The sequence below is a fragment of the Thermobia domestica genome, chromosome 1 (genome assembly GCF_964235325.1).
Source record: "Thermobia domestica chromosome 1, izTheDome1.hap1.1, whole genome shotgun sequence".
In the NCBI taxonomy this organism is placed as follows: Eukaryota; Metazoa; Arthropoda; class Insecta; order Zygentoma; family Lepismatidae; genus Thermobia; species Thermobia domestica.
In genome coordinates this window covers 285,299,891-285,322,134 of record NC_137454.1, presented here as the reverse complement: position 1 = coordinate 285,322,134, position 22,244 = coordinate 285,299,891, and the positions used below count along the sequence as shown (strand labels likewise).

General features: G+C 35.6%; 1 protein-coding gene across 1 annotated transcript in view; it reads left to right on the top strand.

Moving 5' to 3' along the window:
* Nucleotides 1-22,244, top strand: part of Rassf (Ras association family member) — a 154,022-nt gene that overhangs the window by 116,585 nt on the left and 15,193 nt on the right. The window contains exon 7 of the mRNA XM_081726645.1: nt 3,369-3,588. Coding sequence (XP_081582771.1) covers nt 3,369-3,588 — 220 coding nt within the window. The remainder of the gene's footprint in view (nt 1-3,368; nt 3,589-22,244) is intronic.

The following is a 22,244-nucleotide window of genomic DNA, read 5'->3' as shown; positions in this document are numbered from 1 at the left end:
TGAAATTTAAATTCACATATTTCCTGTCTTGCAATTAGGTTCCTATATAATTAATAATTTTGTTTCCATTTCCTCGCGGCACACCGGTTGGGAAACGCTGCCCTAACCTAATGTAACGTAATCTAACGTAACTTAATCTAATTCAACCAAATGTAATCAAATGCAATACATTTTGGTACTACTTTCCAATTTTCAAATTGGTCCGGCGATATAGCACTAGTGCCTGTAACCCGTAAAAGGGAGTCCTCGTAGAAAAAAACTGCACCCATGAATGCAGCTCGTAGTCTAGAAAGAAATCTAAGGCACTGTGAGTAAATTGCATGGTGAAATAATTGCACTTAAAATAGCAGGTATAGTTTCCACAGCACATCATTTGCAGTCATATTATTAATTTGTTCAATTATTTGGTCATGCTAGGATAATAACGTCCAGAAAGCTATAGGAAATAATTTGAAAAGCAAGACACAGACCAGAACGCTGTAGGGAATCGTTTAAAGCAAGAACATTTATTTATTTATTTTTAATTTGACAGGCTATCCTTAATCCTAAGTTATCACACATTATTTAAGTTTATTTGTGCCGCCTGTACATTGATCCTTATAAACACGTTGTAAGTCGCCATGTACTCAATTTCATTGTAAATGTTCGAAATTGTGATGCATTTGAAATTAATCTACTACTACGAAATTATTTTTTAATAATTAAATAACTTCTATAACTATACTTATATTGAAATGATCTTCACAAACGAAACACACAGTTTTTTTCGATGCTGTTTACATCCCGTCGAACAGCTTTTATCCATGCTTGCCTTCGCTTTTCATCCTTTGGAACGGTAATGAAGTTTTTCCGGTGTTCTTATAGAGGTATTCGTACACAATGGTACTATACACCACTTATAGAATGTTTTTGATGTTTCTATATTCTCTTCTCGTTTTCACAACGATGGCATAGACATTTAAATCCAATCAGCAATAAATACAATAACCAAACAAACCACTCAGTATAAACTATATAACCTTCTTCTGCTACTACCGACTACAAACGTCATCAACATGGAGGTCGTTGTTTTGAGCGCACGAGTTAGAACCCAAACTTTAATCACTATTTTGGGTTACTTAGCATGCACGCAGAGACGTAAGGAGGTCCTTTCCGTGATCAACAATTGTAATAGTATTTTTCAGTGCGATAAAAAAATCATTGGAAATGTCCATTAATCGTTTCGCACCTTTATCATAGAGGTTTCTCGTTCTATCATACTTCCCGTTCTTTCCGTATTGTGCGCCCAATTAAACGTAATTATGAACTACACAACTTGATACGATTTAACCATTTAGCAGTTTGCCTACCGGTATTTAAGAGACGCATTTACTTGTATGTATAGAAACGTGCTTGTTCCTCACTCAACAACACTTTTCCACGAGGCATGGCCCACACAACAGCGCACAGACGTTCACACCTGCGCTTCTCTTATCGCACTATGTCAGCTGATTCGCATCAGGAGTAGAGCTGAACGTGTAGAGGGCGCCAAACCACAAGTAAACATGGGTTCCTTTATATCAATTTTCACCCAGCAATCGTCTCATTTCTCTTTTCCTGTAAAAACGACGTGCCATTGGCCTACTTGAAAACGACATGCCTTTGATTTTGTACAGTATACAATGTTACTTTGTAAATATATCATTTTTCTCCATCCTCGGCATTCTTCTTCTTCTGTTTCCACATGTACCTCTGTCTTTATACCAGTTTCCAGCACTAAAGTTTGCTTTTGGGGAAGAGTTTTGTTCGAACAAAATTTTCCTTTACACACTACAATTTTGTTCATACTTCGTAAATAAATGGTTCCTTAATAACTGTAGCATGACATGATTCAATTTAAGAAATGGGAGCGACAAACTTTACTGTAGTGTCCAGTATTATTTATTCGCCATGAAACTAGTAAATCCGTTGAAATTTCAAATTAAATATTTTTCACTATCACCCTACTTTCTTCTCTTCTATCGTCGATCGAAAGTAAAAATAAATACTTCAATACGAATAAGGAAAAGAAAAAGGAAACTAGCAAACGTTCTTTCTCAACGTAATTCAGAACATACGTGTTATATTGACAACATACGTAAGTTTTTCACGTTCGGCTGAGGGGTCCATACTTAACTAACTACTTTTCTTATTAAGTAGATGAAAAGCCAAAAGGAAAATATTACAAGTTTAGACTTGGCTCGATTTTCTGTTTTTCTTTATTTCTAAAAGAAGTAAATGAAGTATAATTGTACAAAAATAACGTTAGCCCTAAATTTTTCTAATTACATACAAATGCCAATCGAGTCAATTGGTAGAAGTTTCGTTAACCTTCGTCTCAATAATAATAATAATAATAATAATAATAATAATAATAATAATAATAATAATAATAATAATAATAATAATAATAATAATAATTATTATTATTATTATTATTATTATTATTATTATTATTATTATTATTATTATTATTATTATTATTATTATTATTATTTATTAATTCATCCGTAATTTTTGAGTCCTTGGTTTGATCCTAGTTCGCACCAAGCGGGCTTGGTGGTAGAAAAACACCATATGCATTGGTTTCCTCGTGGTTCCTCACACTTTTTCATTGCACCATATCATGCATTCTTATCATCATCGGTCTTCTTTAGCCTACACTACATAACCGTGGAACGTAAAACTGAAGGATTTCACTTTCATTTATTTCATTGCTATTTAATTTTAAATTCTTTCCTCCATATCATTCAATTGTTTCTCTTCATTTATTATTCCTTCACTCTATATTTTCTATTGGTTTTATCTTCCTCTAGTAAACGTATCTGTTTCCAACTCAATAACTTTAATGTAGCCACGTAACCCTAGTTATGAAATGCCACCCACCTATACACTTCACAGCTTTTTTCTTAAGTTTTTCTTTTTCTTCGTTTTCGTCTCCTATCTGTTGAACCTTATTGGCGGAAGTACTTATAGTTTACTTTTTTAGTGTTGTGCTGGTAAGTCGTTCATTATGCAGTATATATGGTTTAAATATGTAATATGAACTTAATTATTTAATCTGAAAAAATCTAAAGTGAATCTAAATATCTGAAGTTTAAATATCCTTCAATTGTTGCAAAAATAATGGAACTTAATCGTAGTTGTTCGGACGTTTACTGTTAGTATAGTGAGTGCAATTTTGTCAAATATTTTATCCGTATCTTAAAAAAATGGGTTATTTGTCTAAAATGCCTTCTCGATAGATTATTATTATTATTATTATTATTATTATTATTATTATTATTATTATTATTATTATTATTATTATTATTATTATTATTATTATTATTATTTTGTTTATTTCTAAGAACAAAGGAGACTTCGAGATGATGAGTACCCTCTCTTGGTACGAGTAATGCTTGGTCCACATGAAGATGTTGCAAGATTATATCTCATGGATCGGCAAAATACAGAGGAAATAAGCAACGAAGTCGCTCAATTTCTTAATTTAAGCCAGGTTGAATGTCGTGCTATTTTAGAGCAGTACCATCAAGAAGAAGAACGAGAGGTGAAAAGAATTCGATGCAAGTAAGTACTGTTTCACTTTATTCCGTAGTCTATTAGCAATATTCACAAGTTCCAGGGTAGAATAAACCTAAGGCGTCGTGTTCGGAAACTAAAGATATGTCTGTCTCGTGGTCCAAAGGTTGGCAGTTAAGTATTTAAATATTATAAAAAGTATTGTTTCTATTGTGTTAACCCTTTGTACTTTAAGTTTCTGTCTACTAAAAAGTACCAGTACACGTCAGTGAAATAAGTTACACCAGTTCATAATTAGTAGGAATAAGTTAATTAACTCCTTTATTAATTTATGCTGAAATGCAGTACTTTTACAATATGTGGGTCGGCATTCAAATCTCATATAACTTTCATCCTAATAGTCCGTAATTGCTCATCATGATATTCATGATATACAACATTGTGGTACTTTTGTACATGAATGTATCATGGTTGTTCAGTAGCGTTCTTATTCGTTTAGAAGCCTCCGTAACTCGGATATTTGTAGTACTATAGCGGTATAAAATCATGTCTACCTAGGTACATGGACTTTGCATTTGTCTGCACATAATCTACAGCCGTGCGAAATATGAGGTCATGAAAGAATAAATAACGATGATATTGTAGGGCATCCTTATAGTTTCAACTTAAAATGAGAGTAAGAAAATATCTACACTCATTGCCTGTAGATTTAATTACATTATATGCAGTTTGCCCACATGTTGTATTACTATTCATTGTATACAGCAAAACTTTTGAATATCCATTATCATGTGAAACGTTATGAGCATAATAAATGGTGAAAAGGATAAACCAACCTCAATACAAATGCGACAACTGTGCTCTAAGTTGTGTTTTTTGTTCTAAATCTTTGTAACACCTCTGGCAATATCACTGGGAACTTCGGCAAATTCTTTGGAAGTAGGTCTGTATACGTGATTTTACAGAAAAAATGAAGCACACACTGGTCAAATAAACTATTTTAACAATCTTTTAGGAAGAATGTGATTGAGATATTCACGAATACTACATGCAAAATAATCTTGAGTATCGTCGTTTGACCTGGCTCATTCAAGCACCAGCGTCATTTTGTTATAATTCGGAAAGTATATATCAAGGACTGTATGTACACTGGTCCAGTTAAGATGATGCTAGAAAATAAGTCAGTCATTCCACTGAAAACCACCCGATGGTGGTTGCATGTCCATTGTTGATTTTTTTTTTTATAATTTTCACACGTATTGTTACTTGTTTTTTAAACACATTTGTTAAAAATACAGAATCCCAGTCCGTATGCCAGCAGTGGCTATATTTCCAACATGACATGCGCCAAATGATGAGAAAATTAGGATGCACGGCTGCACGCTAAATGCAATATCTTGCAAATGAAAAGTGGTACAAATATGAGAGAAACACTACTGGAAAGGGATGAAGTGATCTTTAATATAGTGCTAATGAGTTTTTCCATTACAATGCCAAATTCCACAAGCAACAAAATCATGAATTAGCATAAACCAGATCACTATTTTAAGCTATGAGAAGTCTGGGAAGGAGTTGAGCCAAGAATGTCCTATATGAACTTTGTATTTGCCTGTATATAATGTACAACTGTACGAAATATGAGATCATAGAAATAAATATTAATGATTTTATGGGGCATCAAATATGACCACATACGGAGTTTTGCTAATGATTGCATTTGAATCTCTGGTGGGAGAAGTGGGAGAATTCTGAAACATGCGCTAAATGACCCTTAGTTCATTTTGTACATGTAGTGTAAAGTTGCAGCATAATACTGTTTCCAGCATTATGAACACTATAATTGTGGAAAGTTACGTATCAAATGATGTAAAGGTACAGTACAATGATATTATTTAGTGTACAGGGGATCGGGATCCAAATTCCCGCCAGTTCAGCAGCAGTCAGATTAATCAGTTCTGTTCGATTGTTATTCTGTACTTATTAATCTAAATATATGAATAAACAAAAATATTTAAGTAATTGGAAATCAACTCGCCAGATGTTCGTAAACTAAAATGTATGCTTCTGTTGGATTACTTCTTGCAGCGTCCTTTCCGCCTAACCTCACCAATCGAACCCAAATCAAGAGTTAAATAGAAATAAAAATAAAAATAAAATAAAATAATAATATTATAATAACTGTCGATTTGAACTCGATCAGAATGGTCTGGCAGAAGAGACTTGATGGATAGGTTCCTCCTCTCTGTCCAGCTGGTATTATTATCCGATATTCCTTTTTTCGGCAAAGAAATCAAACATGGGAAATAATTAAGTTATATAAAAACAAACACCAAGATTCAATTTTTCAAAAACAAATTTTATTGGAACGACTTAATGGTTGTATATGTACTAATACGTTAGAGTAATGTACATACACAAGGCGACAACAACAAACACATAATATATAAGTAAATAAAAAATATATGCTCCGATATTTTCGGTAAAATTTAGCTCTCCTTTTATGAATGTTGATCAATTCTCCATTATCTTTCAAAACTAGAGTTGATCAGTGCAAAATAACAATATAAAGCCTCATTGGTTATATTAAATTTCAATCAGCTTTCGCAATATATAATTTTTTAAGAATAAAATTCGGCCGAAAAATCTCAGAAATTTTCGTCTAAATCGAGAAATTCAGATTACTTCCAATTAATTAGAATTAAATTCTACAGTTGAATCTAGTCCAGTCACTTGAGGTTTGAACCGTGCGAAAAATAATCTAAAGCTGAAGGTTGGAAGATTTGTTCTGTTGGGAGTCCTGAACAAAATATCAAAAGTCCCCTAATTTCCCGTGGTCGCTTCATGGAATTCCAGGAGGCTGAACTGCTGAAACGCTGGAGAAATGCTAGAAATCGTTGGAATTGCTCTTAAATCCAAACGAATAGGCCTACGGAGTTCAAATAAGGCTTACATGAAAGGTGAAAGAATGGGCTTTATTGTGAGGTGTTCATTTTACATCATATATTCTCGAACAAAGAAATAAAACTTATAAAAACAACTAAAATAACCCTCCCCCTTTTTTTTAAATGGAAGCCTTAGTATCGCAGGTATTGCAAAAACTCGATATAAATCTACATTATATATATTGTATATGTAGGATCAGTAGTTCATTGTTCAATTTTATCCCACCCGTGTTCAATTTTAATTCACCCATGTTCAATTTTATAGGAAACGTATACTGCTGCCGATCACTGTTAACTGCAAAGCGTCTCTTATTTTCCCTATCACTATTCATAAACTGATTATTGAAATAATTTGAAACATCCGCACCATTAGAACTATTCCCTGCAAAGCGTCTTTCCATATTCATCCCCATGTTCGCTTTTAACAACTTTTTATTCAGCAAATACTGTTTATTACTGACAGTTGGCTACTCGGTGCAGTCCACCACAAAAATAACAGGAAACCTGTTTGCGCTCTTCACCTCCTCTACTTGAAACCTTCGTTAATGCACTGTATACCTCCAAATTCCTTTGATTTAAGTCATATAGATTTAATTCACTCAACAACTCATCTAATGACGTAGGGCAGCGTTTCCCAACCTTTTTCAACTTGCGGCACACTACGGGTGTAACTTGAATTCTTGCGGCACACTCATAGATATTATTTTTATTAGTAGTAGTAGTAGTAAATAGAAAATACCGTTGTATTTTTTTTCTGTGATTACTGATCTTCTCACAGAGAAAAAAAGCTCGATCACTGGTTTTCCCCCATCGTAAATCATTATACTTATTTTTCATTCTATTCAAAAATAGAAAACAATTTCAATGAAATATAGGACTCAGGCTTTTAAAAATACACTTTCTTTTTGAAGACTGTATCCAACCTTTCACTAAGGAAGATCACTAAATAACAAGCGAACAAATAAGTCTCTTGTCAGATGGAGGTAATTTGTATGAGTGTTTGTTTTGTCGAAAGGGTATAATGAGATTTTAAAATTTTAAGTTACCAAATAACGTGTGACGATAAAGAAGCAATAATAGTCATAACAATGATAATAAATACTTTTTTTGAACATTAAAAATGTACAGACAAGTAACACAGTGTGAAAATTATAATTTATTAATATGGTTAATATACATCACAATTTTTAAATATTAATAAAATCATGTTTTCGAAATACAATCTGTGTAGTAGTAATGTATGTATATACAATACTATATTACAATTACAGTATTTTTTTCCATTGTAAAGGTTCATAGTAATGTGAAATACAAACACACATTTTTCCTGTCTTGTAATTTGGTTGCTATATAATTAATAATTTTGTTTTCATTTCCTCGCGGCACACCAGCAGCCCATTCACGGCACACCAGTGTGCCGCGGCACACCGGTTGGGAAACGCTGACGTAGGGTAACGATACTTATATATGTCATATTTTAAGTGGGGATTCATTCCTTCCATAATAATTTGTATAACTTCTTTACTATTCCCATAATTTAGTGATCCATAACAAACAACATATGAGTCTATTATTTTGTTTACATAATCTAATAAATTCTCTTCGGGTTTTTGCATAACCTTAATATATCTATTTATGATGGCTCGCTTACCTAATGGTGTAATGAAATTTTGAAACAAATGACTTGTAATTTGTGACCATTCGGTAGTCATTTCATATAAGGAAATTAATTCCTGATTTAATCTACCTTGCGCTTTTCCTAACGCAGCAATCAGAACGGTTTCTACAGGAAATAATTTCAATTTAATAACACCATAGACTACGCTCATAAATTGAAGAAGCTTTACATCATCTGATCCGTCTACTACAGGAATTCTACGTACGTGTTCATTAAACAAATTACAAGAAGCATTAACCGTTAATTTCTCCATATTAAAATTAAAAGCCACAAAACTATTCAGTAAACGTACGTTCTGAGGTTCATTACGCATAATTTCAACTTTACTTTTATCGCAAAATGGATTTGTACTTTTCTTTTCTCTTGCAATCATCTCCTCAGCTGATTGATCAAGGTCATTAAACGGATTAAGGGAGCTACGACTACCTGTTGTAGACACACACAAAGGTTCCAACTCGTCCCTCAACATTTCGCTGCTATCAGAAAAGTCAGAACACACACCTGTTGAAGACAGGCCAGTTACATTATCAGCAGTGAACGACGATAAATGTTGCCTACTTGCTTCTGCTTCCCCTTCCAAATACGACAAATCCCAGCCTTGACCTATATTAGGCGGAATAAATACTCCCCTTTCTCCTCCTACAAAACCATTTAAAACGAGCTGACCAGGTCTTCCCACATGATTTTCCATATTTATGAATACTGAAGAAATAAAAGTTAATGCTATAATATACAAAAATATTCCCACCAGAAAAATATTTCTGCCTAGTAGCGACTGCACACTTACAAGCATTTGTTTCGTACAAGAAATCCGGTTTTACAATACAGCCATCTAACCATCCAAAATTCAAACTTTTTTTTTTTTTTTTTATACTACAAAAAGAATGCGGATATATTTAACAACTCCAACAAGAAACCTACAAAGTAACAAACAAATGTATATACATTATATACATGTATTATGTTGTACTTTCCCTCCTATAGTCTCAAGAAAACGGATTTTACTCCAGCACTTTAAACCTATCAAGTATGTAAGGCATGTACCATAACTAATTTCAACAATTTTTTTTTTATTTTTTTTATTTTATTTTATTTTTTTTTATTGAAGATTGGATTACTACTGTTTGTAACGTGCCTTAGGTATGGCTACGTCGTGGGCCACCGGCCGTTAATGACCAGGACAAATATCTATAAAGGGAAACATGCCCTACAGTAATAATTGTTAAATGAGGGAAATTAGGCGAGATCCTCCTAGTGCAAATCTTAACTATATTTTCTATAATAATTCTCATCTGTAGGATTTCTGCGTATTTCAGCTTATCAAAACAAAAAACCATGATATAAATAATCAAAAAGATGCTATTAGGATAGTTAAATAAAACTTATATATGTGAATTGAGAACTTTATAACAATAATATATACTTTCAAATGGATTTTAACAAGAACAGTAGTTCCTACATATGTAAATTTATATCCTAATATATATATTTTTGTACTAGAAAAAAACTGTTTTTACTGTAAGTATATTTCAGGAGTCTAACAGAGTAGCAACATCTACCCTACCACAATTCCATAACATTAATTTTCTTTTTTTTTTAAAAAAAAAAAAAAAAAAAACCTATTCAAAATTGTTCTAATAACACGCTGTTAAATAATTTAAATAGATATAAAGTATATTTACTCCTAACTAATGTAACACCTTAAATCAGAGAATATAACAAATTATTATAACAACTCACCCATTTACGAAAGTGATATATAATTCCATTCACTCTCGATTTAATGAAGTTGGTGTCACACTACATAAATTTTCACCCACACAATATCGCCAAACCGAAATAACACTTTTCGGAAATTAGTTACCAATACTTTAGAAAATATCTGAATATAGATATCTTTTTTCAGGAATAAACTGTAAAATTCACTAATTCTGAAACTCGTGATATATAATAACATTATACGCAGTTGACTATAGCAGAACAGATAGTGCCCACTTGCACAGTAGTAATCGAATGGCTAAGCCATCCTCTTCAAGCACCGTCGTAGGTACGTAATTCACAACTTTCCGCCAGAGGTGCTAAAAAAATTAAATCTTTATTTCGGGTTGCATACTCCTCAGGCAATACACTCCAAGATTTTTTTTTTTTTAATTTTTATTAAGTGTGGATAAAATTTCCGCACTTAACAATGTTGGTGTTCCGTCTTCCACCATCAGGCCCCGCACGCGGAAGTATAGAATGTACACAAATATGTCTAAATAATAAATTACAACTTTCATAATAACACTACGTATTTAAAAAAAAATTACATTTGCCTGTATTATAATGACATAAGTAATACGTGTTGTTATAATGGAAATTTTATGAAACAATTGTACTGTTTATTTTCTTTCTTTTTCGCAGTCGGGCTTGTGGCATAATGTTGGAATGGCAAGGGATGGCAGGGTTGGTAATTCAATGGGTATTTATTTATTGATACAATAATTTCATAATAATATAAAATTGAAAACCAAGTACAATATGTATGGGTAAATTATTAAAGCGTTAAGATGGTAACAATAGAACCTGAAATGCTAAAAGAAAAAGCACACTTCTCTTTTCCTCTCTTATTAACAGTTGTTCTTACATTAAAAAGAATTTTATATATATATATATATATATATATATACACGGATAATATTGTTCCAATAATAATTTTGTTTGCTGAGCCCCTCTTGCAGAAGACGGGGAAATGACTTTTTATTGTCTTAGAAATATTATCTATCTCCATTAATAGAAATAATCATTTCCTGTAATTAACTTGCAAGAGAGAGACATTTATGGCGTGCAGAATATAAAATGAGTTCTACGATTATTTAGGATTTAGATTTCTGGGCTTTCAGCATCTATGGCCATTTAGCCCGTCATGCGTGCTCGGCGAGCACACTATCCGGGGAAAGGGTAGGAAGCAAGCGGCCTGGGACCTAGAAGTTAGGTACCACCCCGGCATTTGCCTGGTGTGAATGAGGAAAACCCAGAAAAACCTCATTTAGGGTGGCTGGCCTGAAAAAGCGTTATACACTTTTTCGACCGAGTGGCCCCTCTGGGAATCGAACCCGGGACCGCTCGCACGCTATCCCACGGTTAGGCCGGCTAGGCTAAAGGAGACGATGATGATGAGAAATAAATGACATGGTAGAATGAAGAAAGTGAAAGGAAATGGGAGAACCCCAAGATAACCCACGCACACGGTGTAAAATCGAAAACCAAGTACAATATGTATGGGTAGATATTATCAGAGCGTTAAGATAATAACAGTAGGACCTGAAATGCTAAAATCAAAGAAAAAAACCTGCTTTCCTCTCTTGTTAACCGATGTTCTTACATTAAAAGGAACAAGAAGAAAAAGAATTATTTATATATATATATATATATATATATATATATATATATATATATATATATATTTGGTCTAGGAATTAATTCGTGAGGTTGGTACGCACACATTGAAGCTGTAGTACAAACACAAAATACATAAATACCTTAAGAAAAATATTGTCCATCGCTAGCCACCACTTTCGCCCATCTGTCAGGCAATGTACGGATTCCGTGGCGAAAGAAGTCCTCATCCTTGGAAGCGATCCAGTCAGAGACCCATGTTTCGATATCTTCTGAAGAAGTAAACCGCTGTCCAATCAAATCGTTGTTCATGCAATCGAACAAGTAGTAGTCCGAAGGAGCAACGTCTGGTGAATACGGCGGGTGGGGTAAAACTTCCCATCCGACATTTTCTAAATAGGTTTTGACCGGTTTTGCGACATGTGGGCGAGCGTTATCATGTTGAACAATAAGTTTATCATGTCTGTTCTCCCATTCTGGTCGTGTTCTGGCCAGAGCTTGCTTCAAACGCATTAATTGTCGTCGATAACGTTCTCCATTCATAGTTTCACCCGGTTGCAGCAGCTCATAGTACACCACACCTTTCATATCCCACCATATGCACAGCATAACCTTTGCACAGTGAATATCTCGTTTTGGTTGTGATGGACCTGGTTCACCTGGTTTCACCCAGGCCTTTTTTCGTTTAGGGTTCTCGTAATGGATCCACTTCTCATCACCCGTAATAATTCGATGCAGAAACCCCTTTCTGCTCTGTCGTTGAAGCAGCAATTCGCAAATGGTTTTTCGTCTTTCAACGTCTCTGTCTTTCAATTCATGTGGAACCCAATGTGACATCTTTTGAATCATTCCCATGGCTTTCAAGCGTTTGGAGACTGGTGTTTGATCAACGCCTAATGCTGCTGCAAGTTGTTCCTGCGTTTGACACGAATCCTGCTCGAGCAATGCTGTCAATTCTTCGTCTTGAAATTTTTTTGGCTGTCCAGCTCGCTCTTGGTCTGCCAAGCCGAAATCACCACTTCTAAACCGTGCAAACCACTTCTGACACGTTCGCTCAGCTAGAGCATGGTCACCATATACTTCCACCAAAATACGATGACTTTCAGTCGCACTTTTCTGCATGTTAAAGTAATGCAGCAGGACACCCCGCAAAAACACTTTATCAGACACAAATTGCGCCATGTTCACTTAACTACAAACTGGTGTTGTTGACGCTTTAATCCACTGCCCTATACTACGAACGATACGCGATGACAGGGGTTTGCAACACATGTGTGGATACACGGAACTGTGGGACGCTCCGTTCGTTGCGCCATCTCTTGTCCACCCGCACGAATTAATTCCTAGACCAAATATATATAGGGTGTCTCACCTAACTGCGACCTAAAGTATTTCCGAAATGACAAAAAATGTGACAAATCTAGTTACGTAAGAATGTACCCATGTCAGGGGCCTATAAAATTCTGTAAACAACAAGTGCCTCCCTGGGTCGTATCATAGGGCACTGGGAGCCAAGTTAAGTATTTTAAATGGAAACATTCTATTTTTATTGGAAATTCTGATTCTGCGATTGAAAGTAAACAACTTTTACTTGGAGGTTTTTTCCGTTATTCAACTAGATGGAGCTGTAATAACAAAAGAATGGATATCACGTCACCCACCTAAGGCTGACGATCAACTAAATACCTCGAGAAATGAACTTACAATTTAAGTACGTGTCGAATGATTTTAAAGCATCTATTCAACTAACATAAAATAAAGTTGCCTTCATCTTCCCAAAATTCCAAATAGAAACCTTCTACATTAATGCAGACTCGGATACTGCGACCGAAAATACGCAACTTTTAGTTTATGTATTTTTTTCGTTGTCCTCCTAGGTAACATAAATCGCATTAATAATAATAATATCATTGTATGTCACCTGAGGTTGATAAATGAAAACCTGGTTCAAGAACTGGACATGCTGTGTGATGTTGGTGCTAAGACTTGTTATAAACATGTTTGTAACAATATTCTTCAAGAACGGAGATCTTTTCTGTGAGCTTGTAGATACTATGAAAGTTGATTAACTCTAGCTTTCCGTTGGGACATGAAGTTTCAATTGATAATTGGACATCGTGTCAAAAGAGAATTAAGTTGTTAATTTTTTATCATGTTTATGTAGATATATATAAACCTGGGAGGTAAAAGTGAAAGTGAACACGTAAAGTTGATCAGTGGATCTATTAAAGTTTAAAAGGACATCATCATTTTGTTGTTATGGTTATGTAGATAGTGCATAATTACGATTTGATTTGAAACTGCATGTACTTCCATTTGAGAAGTGAAAGTAAATATGAACATGCATGATCTATAGACCTAAGAGAGCAAATGTGCTCTTATAAATTTAGCGAAACAAATGACATTTGACCAGAAGACACATATGTGTCACCAATATATCATGTTCTGTAAAGTCTTATGGTTGATTGTAAATTACGGTCCAGCAACGTAGAAGCCATTAGATATTGGTAGCAAGAGGCATTATTACAGAAAACCTCTGAACACTCAAGCTGTATTTTAACTGGTTTTTATTAGAGCTTTCAAAGTAAAGTTCTAACGATCTCGATGATACCAGGATGGGGCAATCACCAAAGGTCATATGCTGAAGTAAGGGTAATATTTAACGAAAAAAAAATCGCGTTCCACACAATCCCATTTCGAGATCTAATGTTGTATGCATCGTAAGACGCGTCGAGGAAACGGTAACTATTATTATAACATTCCTGGTCTACCGAAATCGGCGACGAACACCTTGACGTTGCAGTTATTTGTTGAAAATACTCAACTTAGCATTCATGAAACTGCTGAACAACGTGACATTAGTCATATTTCTGTGAAAATAATGAAGAAAATGAAGTTCCACCCATACAAATTTCACCTGATACACAAGCTGGATGAATATGTCTTTGATCGACGTGTAGAATTTTGTGAAGATATGATGAAATAAATCGATGATGATCCTACTTTTCTTACCAGCAATGTGTTCTCTGATGAAGTCACCGGTTCCACCTAACCGGTTACATTAACAGAACTCATTGCAGGTATTGATTTGACAACAATCTCATTGGTCCTTTCATACACGTTCTACATCCTGAAAAGTTAAATATCTGGGCGGTAGTGCTAAATATACAATAATTGGTCCCTTTCTTTATTAATAACAATTTGACTTCTAAACTGTATGAGAAGATGCTTCGAAATCAAGTAGTTCTAGCAATAAGAGACACTGCAGAAGACAATTTTGCCTACAGATGGTTTCAGCAAGATATGCAGGACCGCTCAACCGTGTAAATATGTAGCAATTTCTCAACACGGAATTTTCTAAATAATGGATTTGCAGAAGAGGTTGTATTGGGTAGCCCGCTGGTTCTCTGTTCCCCTGATTTATCGCCACTAGACTACTTTTTCTGGGTTTATCTAAAAATCCGAGTATATCAAACAATGCCAACCACTTTGGATAATCGTCAAAGGGTTATTGATGATTTTGCTCTTATTGAACTTGACGTCATCAGGAATGCAGTATTTATGTTTTACCATCGAATTGCTCACAGGCATACCAAGAAAGATGCGCAGTGATCACATGCTGTGAAACATCAGTTACACTTTGTTTATCTGCTAATTTTAGACAACCAAGTCGTGAGAGGCAAGGAGAGTCATGATAATCAACTTCTTTGGAATAAAAAAACGGGAAAATACTATGTGGCTAGTAAAGGTATGCTTAACTAGGATAACAGTAAATCTAAATATCAGGAAACGAAGACAGCACAATGGTGATTTTTTCCTCTACTTTCATGTGAAACGGAATTTTCAACGAAGTTAGGGTTAGGCCTCTATGTTAAATCCAAGTGTATCAGTCATCAATCCCTAACAATTAAACTGAACTTTGAGAATGCATTTAAGAAGCAAATAAATCTCCTGGCTGCGGAATGTAAAAAAGAGTGTGCCAAGAATTAAACTATCAAACTGATGTATGTATGTTGAATTACAAACTGCACTCATATTGAGCAACTTTGACAAGGAACATAACACACATGTGTTTATAAACAAAAAATAATGTTGAGTTTTCTGTCATTTAACATAAGCAGTATGTCATTCTGACTAAACACACGTGAGTTATTAACCTGTGAAACCGGGAAGATCATTTACAATAACCGTGTATATCAATTAAGTTTCATTGCGCTTTATCCGGTGTTCCAAATTTGTTCTGTGAAATCTTATTTATCATTTTTGCTTTTACGTACTAGTGTGAAATAATGATTTTTACTTAATCTGTCCGTGTCACGTGATATTTAACAAACATATTAGTCTACTTGATCTTTACAATTCTAGGGAAGATGTTGCTTGTTGCAAAACACAAAAAACTTTCCTATCTATATCGTAATGGTCTACCACGGTAGCATTGAAATATAAATGAAAGCAATTTTATTTTATACTAAGCCTTTTTGAAATATTGGACACGTATTTCGTGCATTTTAATTGCACGTGTATTTCTTGAGATATTTAGTTTATCATCAATCTCAGGTAAGTACGGTGATATTTTTTTGTGATCGCAGCGCCATCTAGGCGTATAACGTAAAGTACTTCAAGTAAAATTTAAATATTTTCGATCCCAGAAACTGAATCTGCAATAAAAATTGGGAATTTCCATTTACAATCTTCAAGTTGGCCCCTGGGGCCCTATGATGGGACCCCTGGGGGCATTTGTTGTTTACAGAATTTTATAGGCCCCTGACATGGGTACATTCTTACGTAACTAGATTTGTCACATCTTTAGTCATTTCGGAAATATTTGAGGTCGCAAAGTTGGGGACGTACGTACAACGATATTCATTTTTTTTTTTTTTTATTACATTGCCATGTATTAAAAGTGTTTCCAGTAAAAGTTGCTTAGTTTTGATCGCAGAATCAGAATCCGCAATAAAAATAGGAGGTATCTATTTGAAATTTTCAAGTTGAGCCCTATGATGAGACCCTGGGAGCACTTGTTTACAGAATTTTATACGCCCCCGACATGGGTACATTCTTACGTAACTAGATTTGTCACATCTTTAGTCATTTCGGAAATATTTGAGGTCGCAAAGTTAGGAGACTACGTACGATATTTTTTTTTCGATTACACTGCCATCAATTAGAATAACGAAAAAGTGTTTCAAGTAAAAGTTGCCTAGTTTTGATCTCAGAATCAGAATCCGCAATAGAAATAGAGGGTATCTATTTGAAATTTACAATTTGGCTCCTATGATGAGACCCCTGGTGGCACTTGTTTACAGATTTTTATAGACCCTTGACATGGGTACATTCTTACGTAACTAGATTTGTTACATTTTTTGTCATTTCGGAAATATTTGAGGTCGCAAAGTTAGACGTACGTACGATATTCATTTTTTCGATTACAGTGCCATCTATTAGAATAATGAAAAAGTGTTTCAAGTAAAAGTTGGTTAGTTTTGATCGCAGAATCTGCAATTAAATTGGGGGTTTCCATTTGAAGTTTTCAAGTTGGCCCCTGGGGCTCTATGATGGGACTCCTGGGGACACTTGCTATTAACAGAATTTTATAGGCCTCTGACATGGGTACATTCTTACGTAAATAGATTTGTCACACCTTTTGTCATTTCGGAAATATTTGAGGTCGCAAAGTTAGGGACGTACGTACGAACGATGATATTCATTTTTTGGGATTACGGCGCCATCTATTAGAATAACGAAAAGGTGCTTCAAGTAAAAGTTGCTTAGTTTTGATCGCAAAATCAGAATCTGCAATTAAAATAGGGGGTTTCTATTTGAAATTTTAAAGTTGGGTCCTGGGGCCCTATGATGCGACCCCTAGGGACACTTGTTGTTTACAGAATTTTATAGGCCTCTGATATGGGTACATTCTTACGTAAGTAGATTTGTCACATTTTTTGTCATTTGGAAATACTTTAGGTCGCAGTTAGGTGAGGCACCATATATATATAACTTTTGTTGGAAATTCGATGACGGCTAGTGCGGCATGGGTGCCATGAGTAGCACCGACCTTACTGATATTTTTTTAAAAAAATTTTTGACAACCCCTTACCCTGCCCCAACGGACTTAAAGTTTTTAAGTATTTGGTTAGGCAAAACGCACAACACCAATGACAGAAAAGCTACTTGTGGTCGTTTTTAGAGTTACCTGATGGCTATAATACAATTATTTTATTAAAAGAAACTTGTAGCAATACCAGTAAATAATTTTGAAATTTTTATGAGTCAAAGTACAGCCATATTAGCTCAGTTGTTGGAATTAATGTCCAGAGTTCGTTTGGAATACCACGTTAACGATGATTATAGACATAACCCTTGTTATAACACGATTTTCTTTGTGCAACTCTTCGTTTATTTTGCTCTGTACGCAAAATAACCCAGAACTCACCACGGAGAGATGGTTGTATATCGAGTTACACCCACCCAATAACCATACGTTGACATTTGACCTTAGGTCACGTAGTTCTTCTTGGTCTCGAAGCGGGGCATTCTTGTTCTAGACTTCAGTTTGGCTCTAACTTAGATATCTCTTGCGTTCTTGCCACACTTTTTCGACGCTGTCTCGGACACCAGCTTCACTGTACGTTCCACAGCTTGACAATGGCAAGGTAATGTTGTTGTTAGAGCAGCTGAAGTTCGGATGTTTTCTTCAAGCTGCTGATCCGTTATGTTTCATGTGATTGGCGGCTCTGTTAAACATTAGGCCAATTAATCATGTCATAGTAATTTTCAGCTGTAAAGTTTAATTTCAGAACAATGAAGTCACGTGGGCGGCTTGATCTCGGAGTCTTCTGGCTGCTGCACTTTTTTATCTTTCTCCGAGCACCAGAGGTGAACGCTATCACTGAGTCACCGCTGCCCCTCAACGGGAATGGATGTAAAGGAGACGATCGGTGAACGTTCACAATTCTTTAATTTCTTTCTGGTGAGGCCGGAAAAAGCATTGGGTCCGGTCATCCCACCATCCAATTCGGTAACCAGCTGTCGAAATTGTAACTCGTTGGAATGAAGAAGGCAAATGAGACGCTACAGTTCCTTTCCTAGGGATCTTTGTATCTGACTTATCACGCCGTTATCCCATCCTGTGTTCTTGGCTTCACCATCGGAGCCGACTGCCTCAAGACTTGACAGGTCGTACTGGTTCTTCTCTAAAAGCTCCAATATAGAGTCGGCAATATCTTTGCCAGTGCCTGAGGTATGGCATGACCCAAGTATTCTGAACCGGGTTTCGATAGAACTGTGATATGCTTTTCTGTAACCTCTCGTCTTCGTAGTTTGCCGTTAATTTTTTCTTGCACAAAAGTTGCAACATTTTTTATGTCGAAGTAGATACTTGTAATCGCCCGGCCTAGGTGAGCCTTTTCTTTCTGGATCTTCTCACCCAGTTTATATTTTCCTCTTCATACCTTAGATCTGTCAACAACAAGATTTTTGTCCTCTGCGTTATGAGCCTCGCGTCCTGAAGTACGGCAGAAGCGATCAAAGCAATCTGTCTGTCTGAAGCTCCAGTTCTAAACGCTGCCTCCGCTGTATTTTGAAGACAGATGCGCTTTAGGCTGTTTCCTTCTTGGTCGCGCCTTGAAGTCAGATCCCGACGTGCTTCCCCATTCAACAGCTTCGCTGGATTCCCCTGACGACGCCAGTATCTTTAACCTGTACTTATGCCTAACCCCACTAGTTGATGGACTTCCTTCAACACTTCCAGCGTCTTTCTTGTTTGTCTTCCCCTTAAATCTGTTCACTTTACGGGGAAAATCTTTGGCAGAGATTTGCTTGTTCGGGCGTCAATGTTATCAATGCTCATTTTCCGTGATATTCTCTGGTCCAAAAGATACTTGAATTTTCGTTTTGGAATCTTGCGTGTCCTCTCACAGTTACAATCTTGGGCGGTTTTACATTTGCAAGACGACATATCAAAAATACTTTTCCGCGTGTGTAACAAAACCTGCACGAAGTGTTGCTTCTTGTCCTTGTCGACTGAAATGTTTTTCCTTGGTGCGACACTTATTATAAACTGTTTTCAGCATGTCAAAAACTCTCTTATCTGAAACCACAGGAATGCTTTCTTTACGCCAAATATGTACAACTCTTTGTCCAACTAGTTTACAAATGTCAATCACTGGTAATTTAGTTACACTTTCGTCACCACTTAAACCACTTCGAACCAATGATAATGTCGCATAATGTCAGCCTACGTGGGTAACTGCACTTCACTCATTTCACTTGGAGTGCCAAATAAACCTCGTTTCACACTTTCCCGCGTTGGTCTGCTATGAGGCTTTTTCTTCATCTTGCTTTCCGTTGCTTCCGAATTTGGAAACCAAAGTATACAAAATGTCTCTGAATCGTATCGCATTAAGAAGACTGTAACTTTAGGTACAATGCACAAACACTCTGTCTTAACAGAAACAGTAGTGAACTAAAACCGTTAAAGCTTCAGCTGCAATAAACTGGCCTGTTGGATTGGCTGGCCGAAGTACGCAATATTTATACCACCGCCGAACTTCGAGCGAGAATATTCTAGAAACGTCGGCGTAGGTTCTGGAGCCAACGAGGCGAACGGGAGGTGCGCGAATCTTCTGGACGAAGCCGGCCATTGCGACGATGCTCGAAGAGCGTGGCCAAAGTAAGCAATCACGTAGTTGTATAGCCTGCCGCTAGATGGCATTTGCTGTCGGTGTACATAACAAGCGAAGAGTTGCCAAAAACAAATCGTGTTATGTCAAGAGCTATGCCTATAATCATCGTTAACGTGGTATTCCAAACAAAATCTGGACATTAATTCCAACAACTGAGCTAATATTGCTGTACTTTGACTCATGAACATTTTAAAATTATTTACTGGCATTGCTACAAGTTTCTTTTATTAAAATAATTGTATTATAGCCATCAGGTAACTCTAAAAACGACAACAAGTAGCTTTTCTGTCATTGATGTTGTGCGTATTGCCTAAGCAAACACTTAAAACTTTAACGTTATGACGCCAACCTTTCAAAGATTACGTTAATGTCAACCTGGGGTCCGTGGGGACCCCAACCAATAACGTTGTTAGTGGGCACTTTTTGTTAGGTTTTGTTTTTATTATATTGTTAAATACAGTTGATTTGTTTTATTTACTATAATATAGTAAAAATAAAAACAGATATATATATATATACTAGAAGAGTATACTAAACACAAACAATTTTACTCTCAAGCTTAGAGATCCTTGGTTTCCTAACACACACACAAATTATATATATACTCGTGCTCATAAATTAAGGATAATGCGGATACATGGTGAAACAACGCTCTGGTGGGCGGTTTTCGTTGGAAATCACCTCGGGGTTTGACCATGCAGTGCATTTGACCATGCGGTGCGGTCGTCGCACGGTGGCGCTGGCAGCAGTCCAAATACGCAGAAGTGTGTTGGTGCATGTCAGAGTACGGTGCAGCGTGTAAGCGTGCTTTGAAAAAATTAAAGTACTCATCTAGGAAGAAGGAAACACGAACACAAGCATTCAGACAGATAAAAACACTTTCCATTGCAATAAAAATACTTACTATTCTTTGCTTTACAAAGAGCTGATTCATCACTCTGCAACTGAATGAAAGAATGCTGAGATTTGCATTTCCGCATTTAAAAGGCAACTGATCTTTACAAGGACAATTAACCTATAATTTCCTGATATTTTTTCTTTTTGCACTATGGACTACATATTGTCACCGACATCATGCAACATAAATATATCATGTTCCAAAAATCACGATCACTGTACAGGAATTTAAGACTATCATTATCTTCATCATTGGCATTTAAAATTGGATTATTTTATTGAAATACATATCTTTAATGCATATATTTTAGAAATTTTACATCTTACACAGGGTGACCAAGAAATCACGCCGTTCACATAACAAACTTTCCAATATAAATTATCTTTATATCTGTTTATTGAAACCATTTTAGTATTTGTAAGTCTTATCATTTTATATAAGTTATATATCCGTCTTAGCTCAATACAAAAATATCCAAAAGACCTCGCTTAGAAATATCTCCTCCAATCCCAATGGACGCATTTAATACCAATAATACAACTAAAGAGCGACCGAGTCCACAGACTCCAAAACCCCTCACTATAAGTAAACTAATATATATATATATATATATATATATATATATATATATATATATATATATATATATATATATATATATATATATATAATATTAAAACCAAAGCAGAAAACAGCCCTGCCTCGAGAGAAATGAAGTGACATATAAAAATGCACCGATCCTGCCTGTGATTAGGGTACAACTGTTTAGTGCTTTCTTCCACTACCTTCTAGTACTCCGAAAGGTGATTTTTTTAGTGATGATAGTGTTTTCAGTGTTTTTTTTTTTTTTTTGTGTGTGTGTGTGTGATCCCTCAATGTTGCCAACTCCTACAAGAAGAAAAATAACTCTTCGGCTTATTTCGTAAACAAGCCAGGGGGTGTAATATCTCATGTGATGTTGTAAACCAACAATTCCACATGTCAGTGTTTACAAACACCACCACGTGGTTCGGCAAGAAGACTTCACACCAGATGGATCTACAATCACTTGCAGACGACGGCTTCTAGCCCCTCCCACGGAGCAGAAGACGACATCGGAGCAGCAGCGCCATCGCCACCCAACG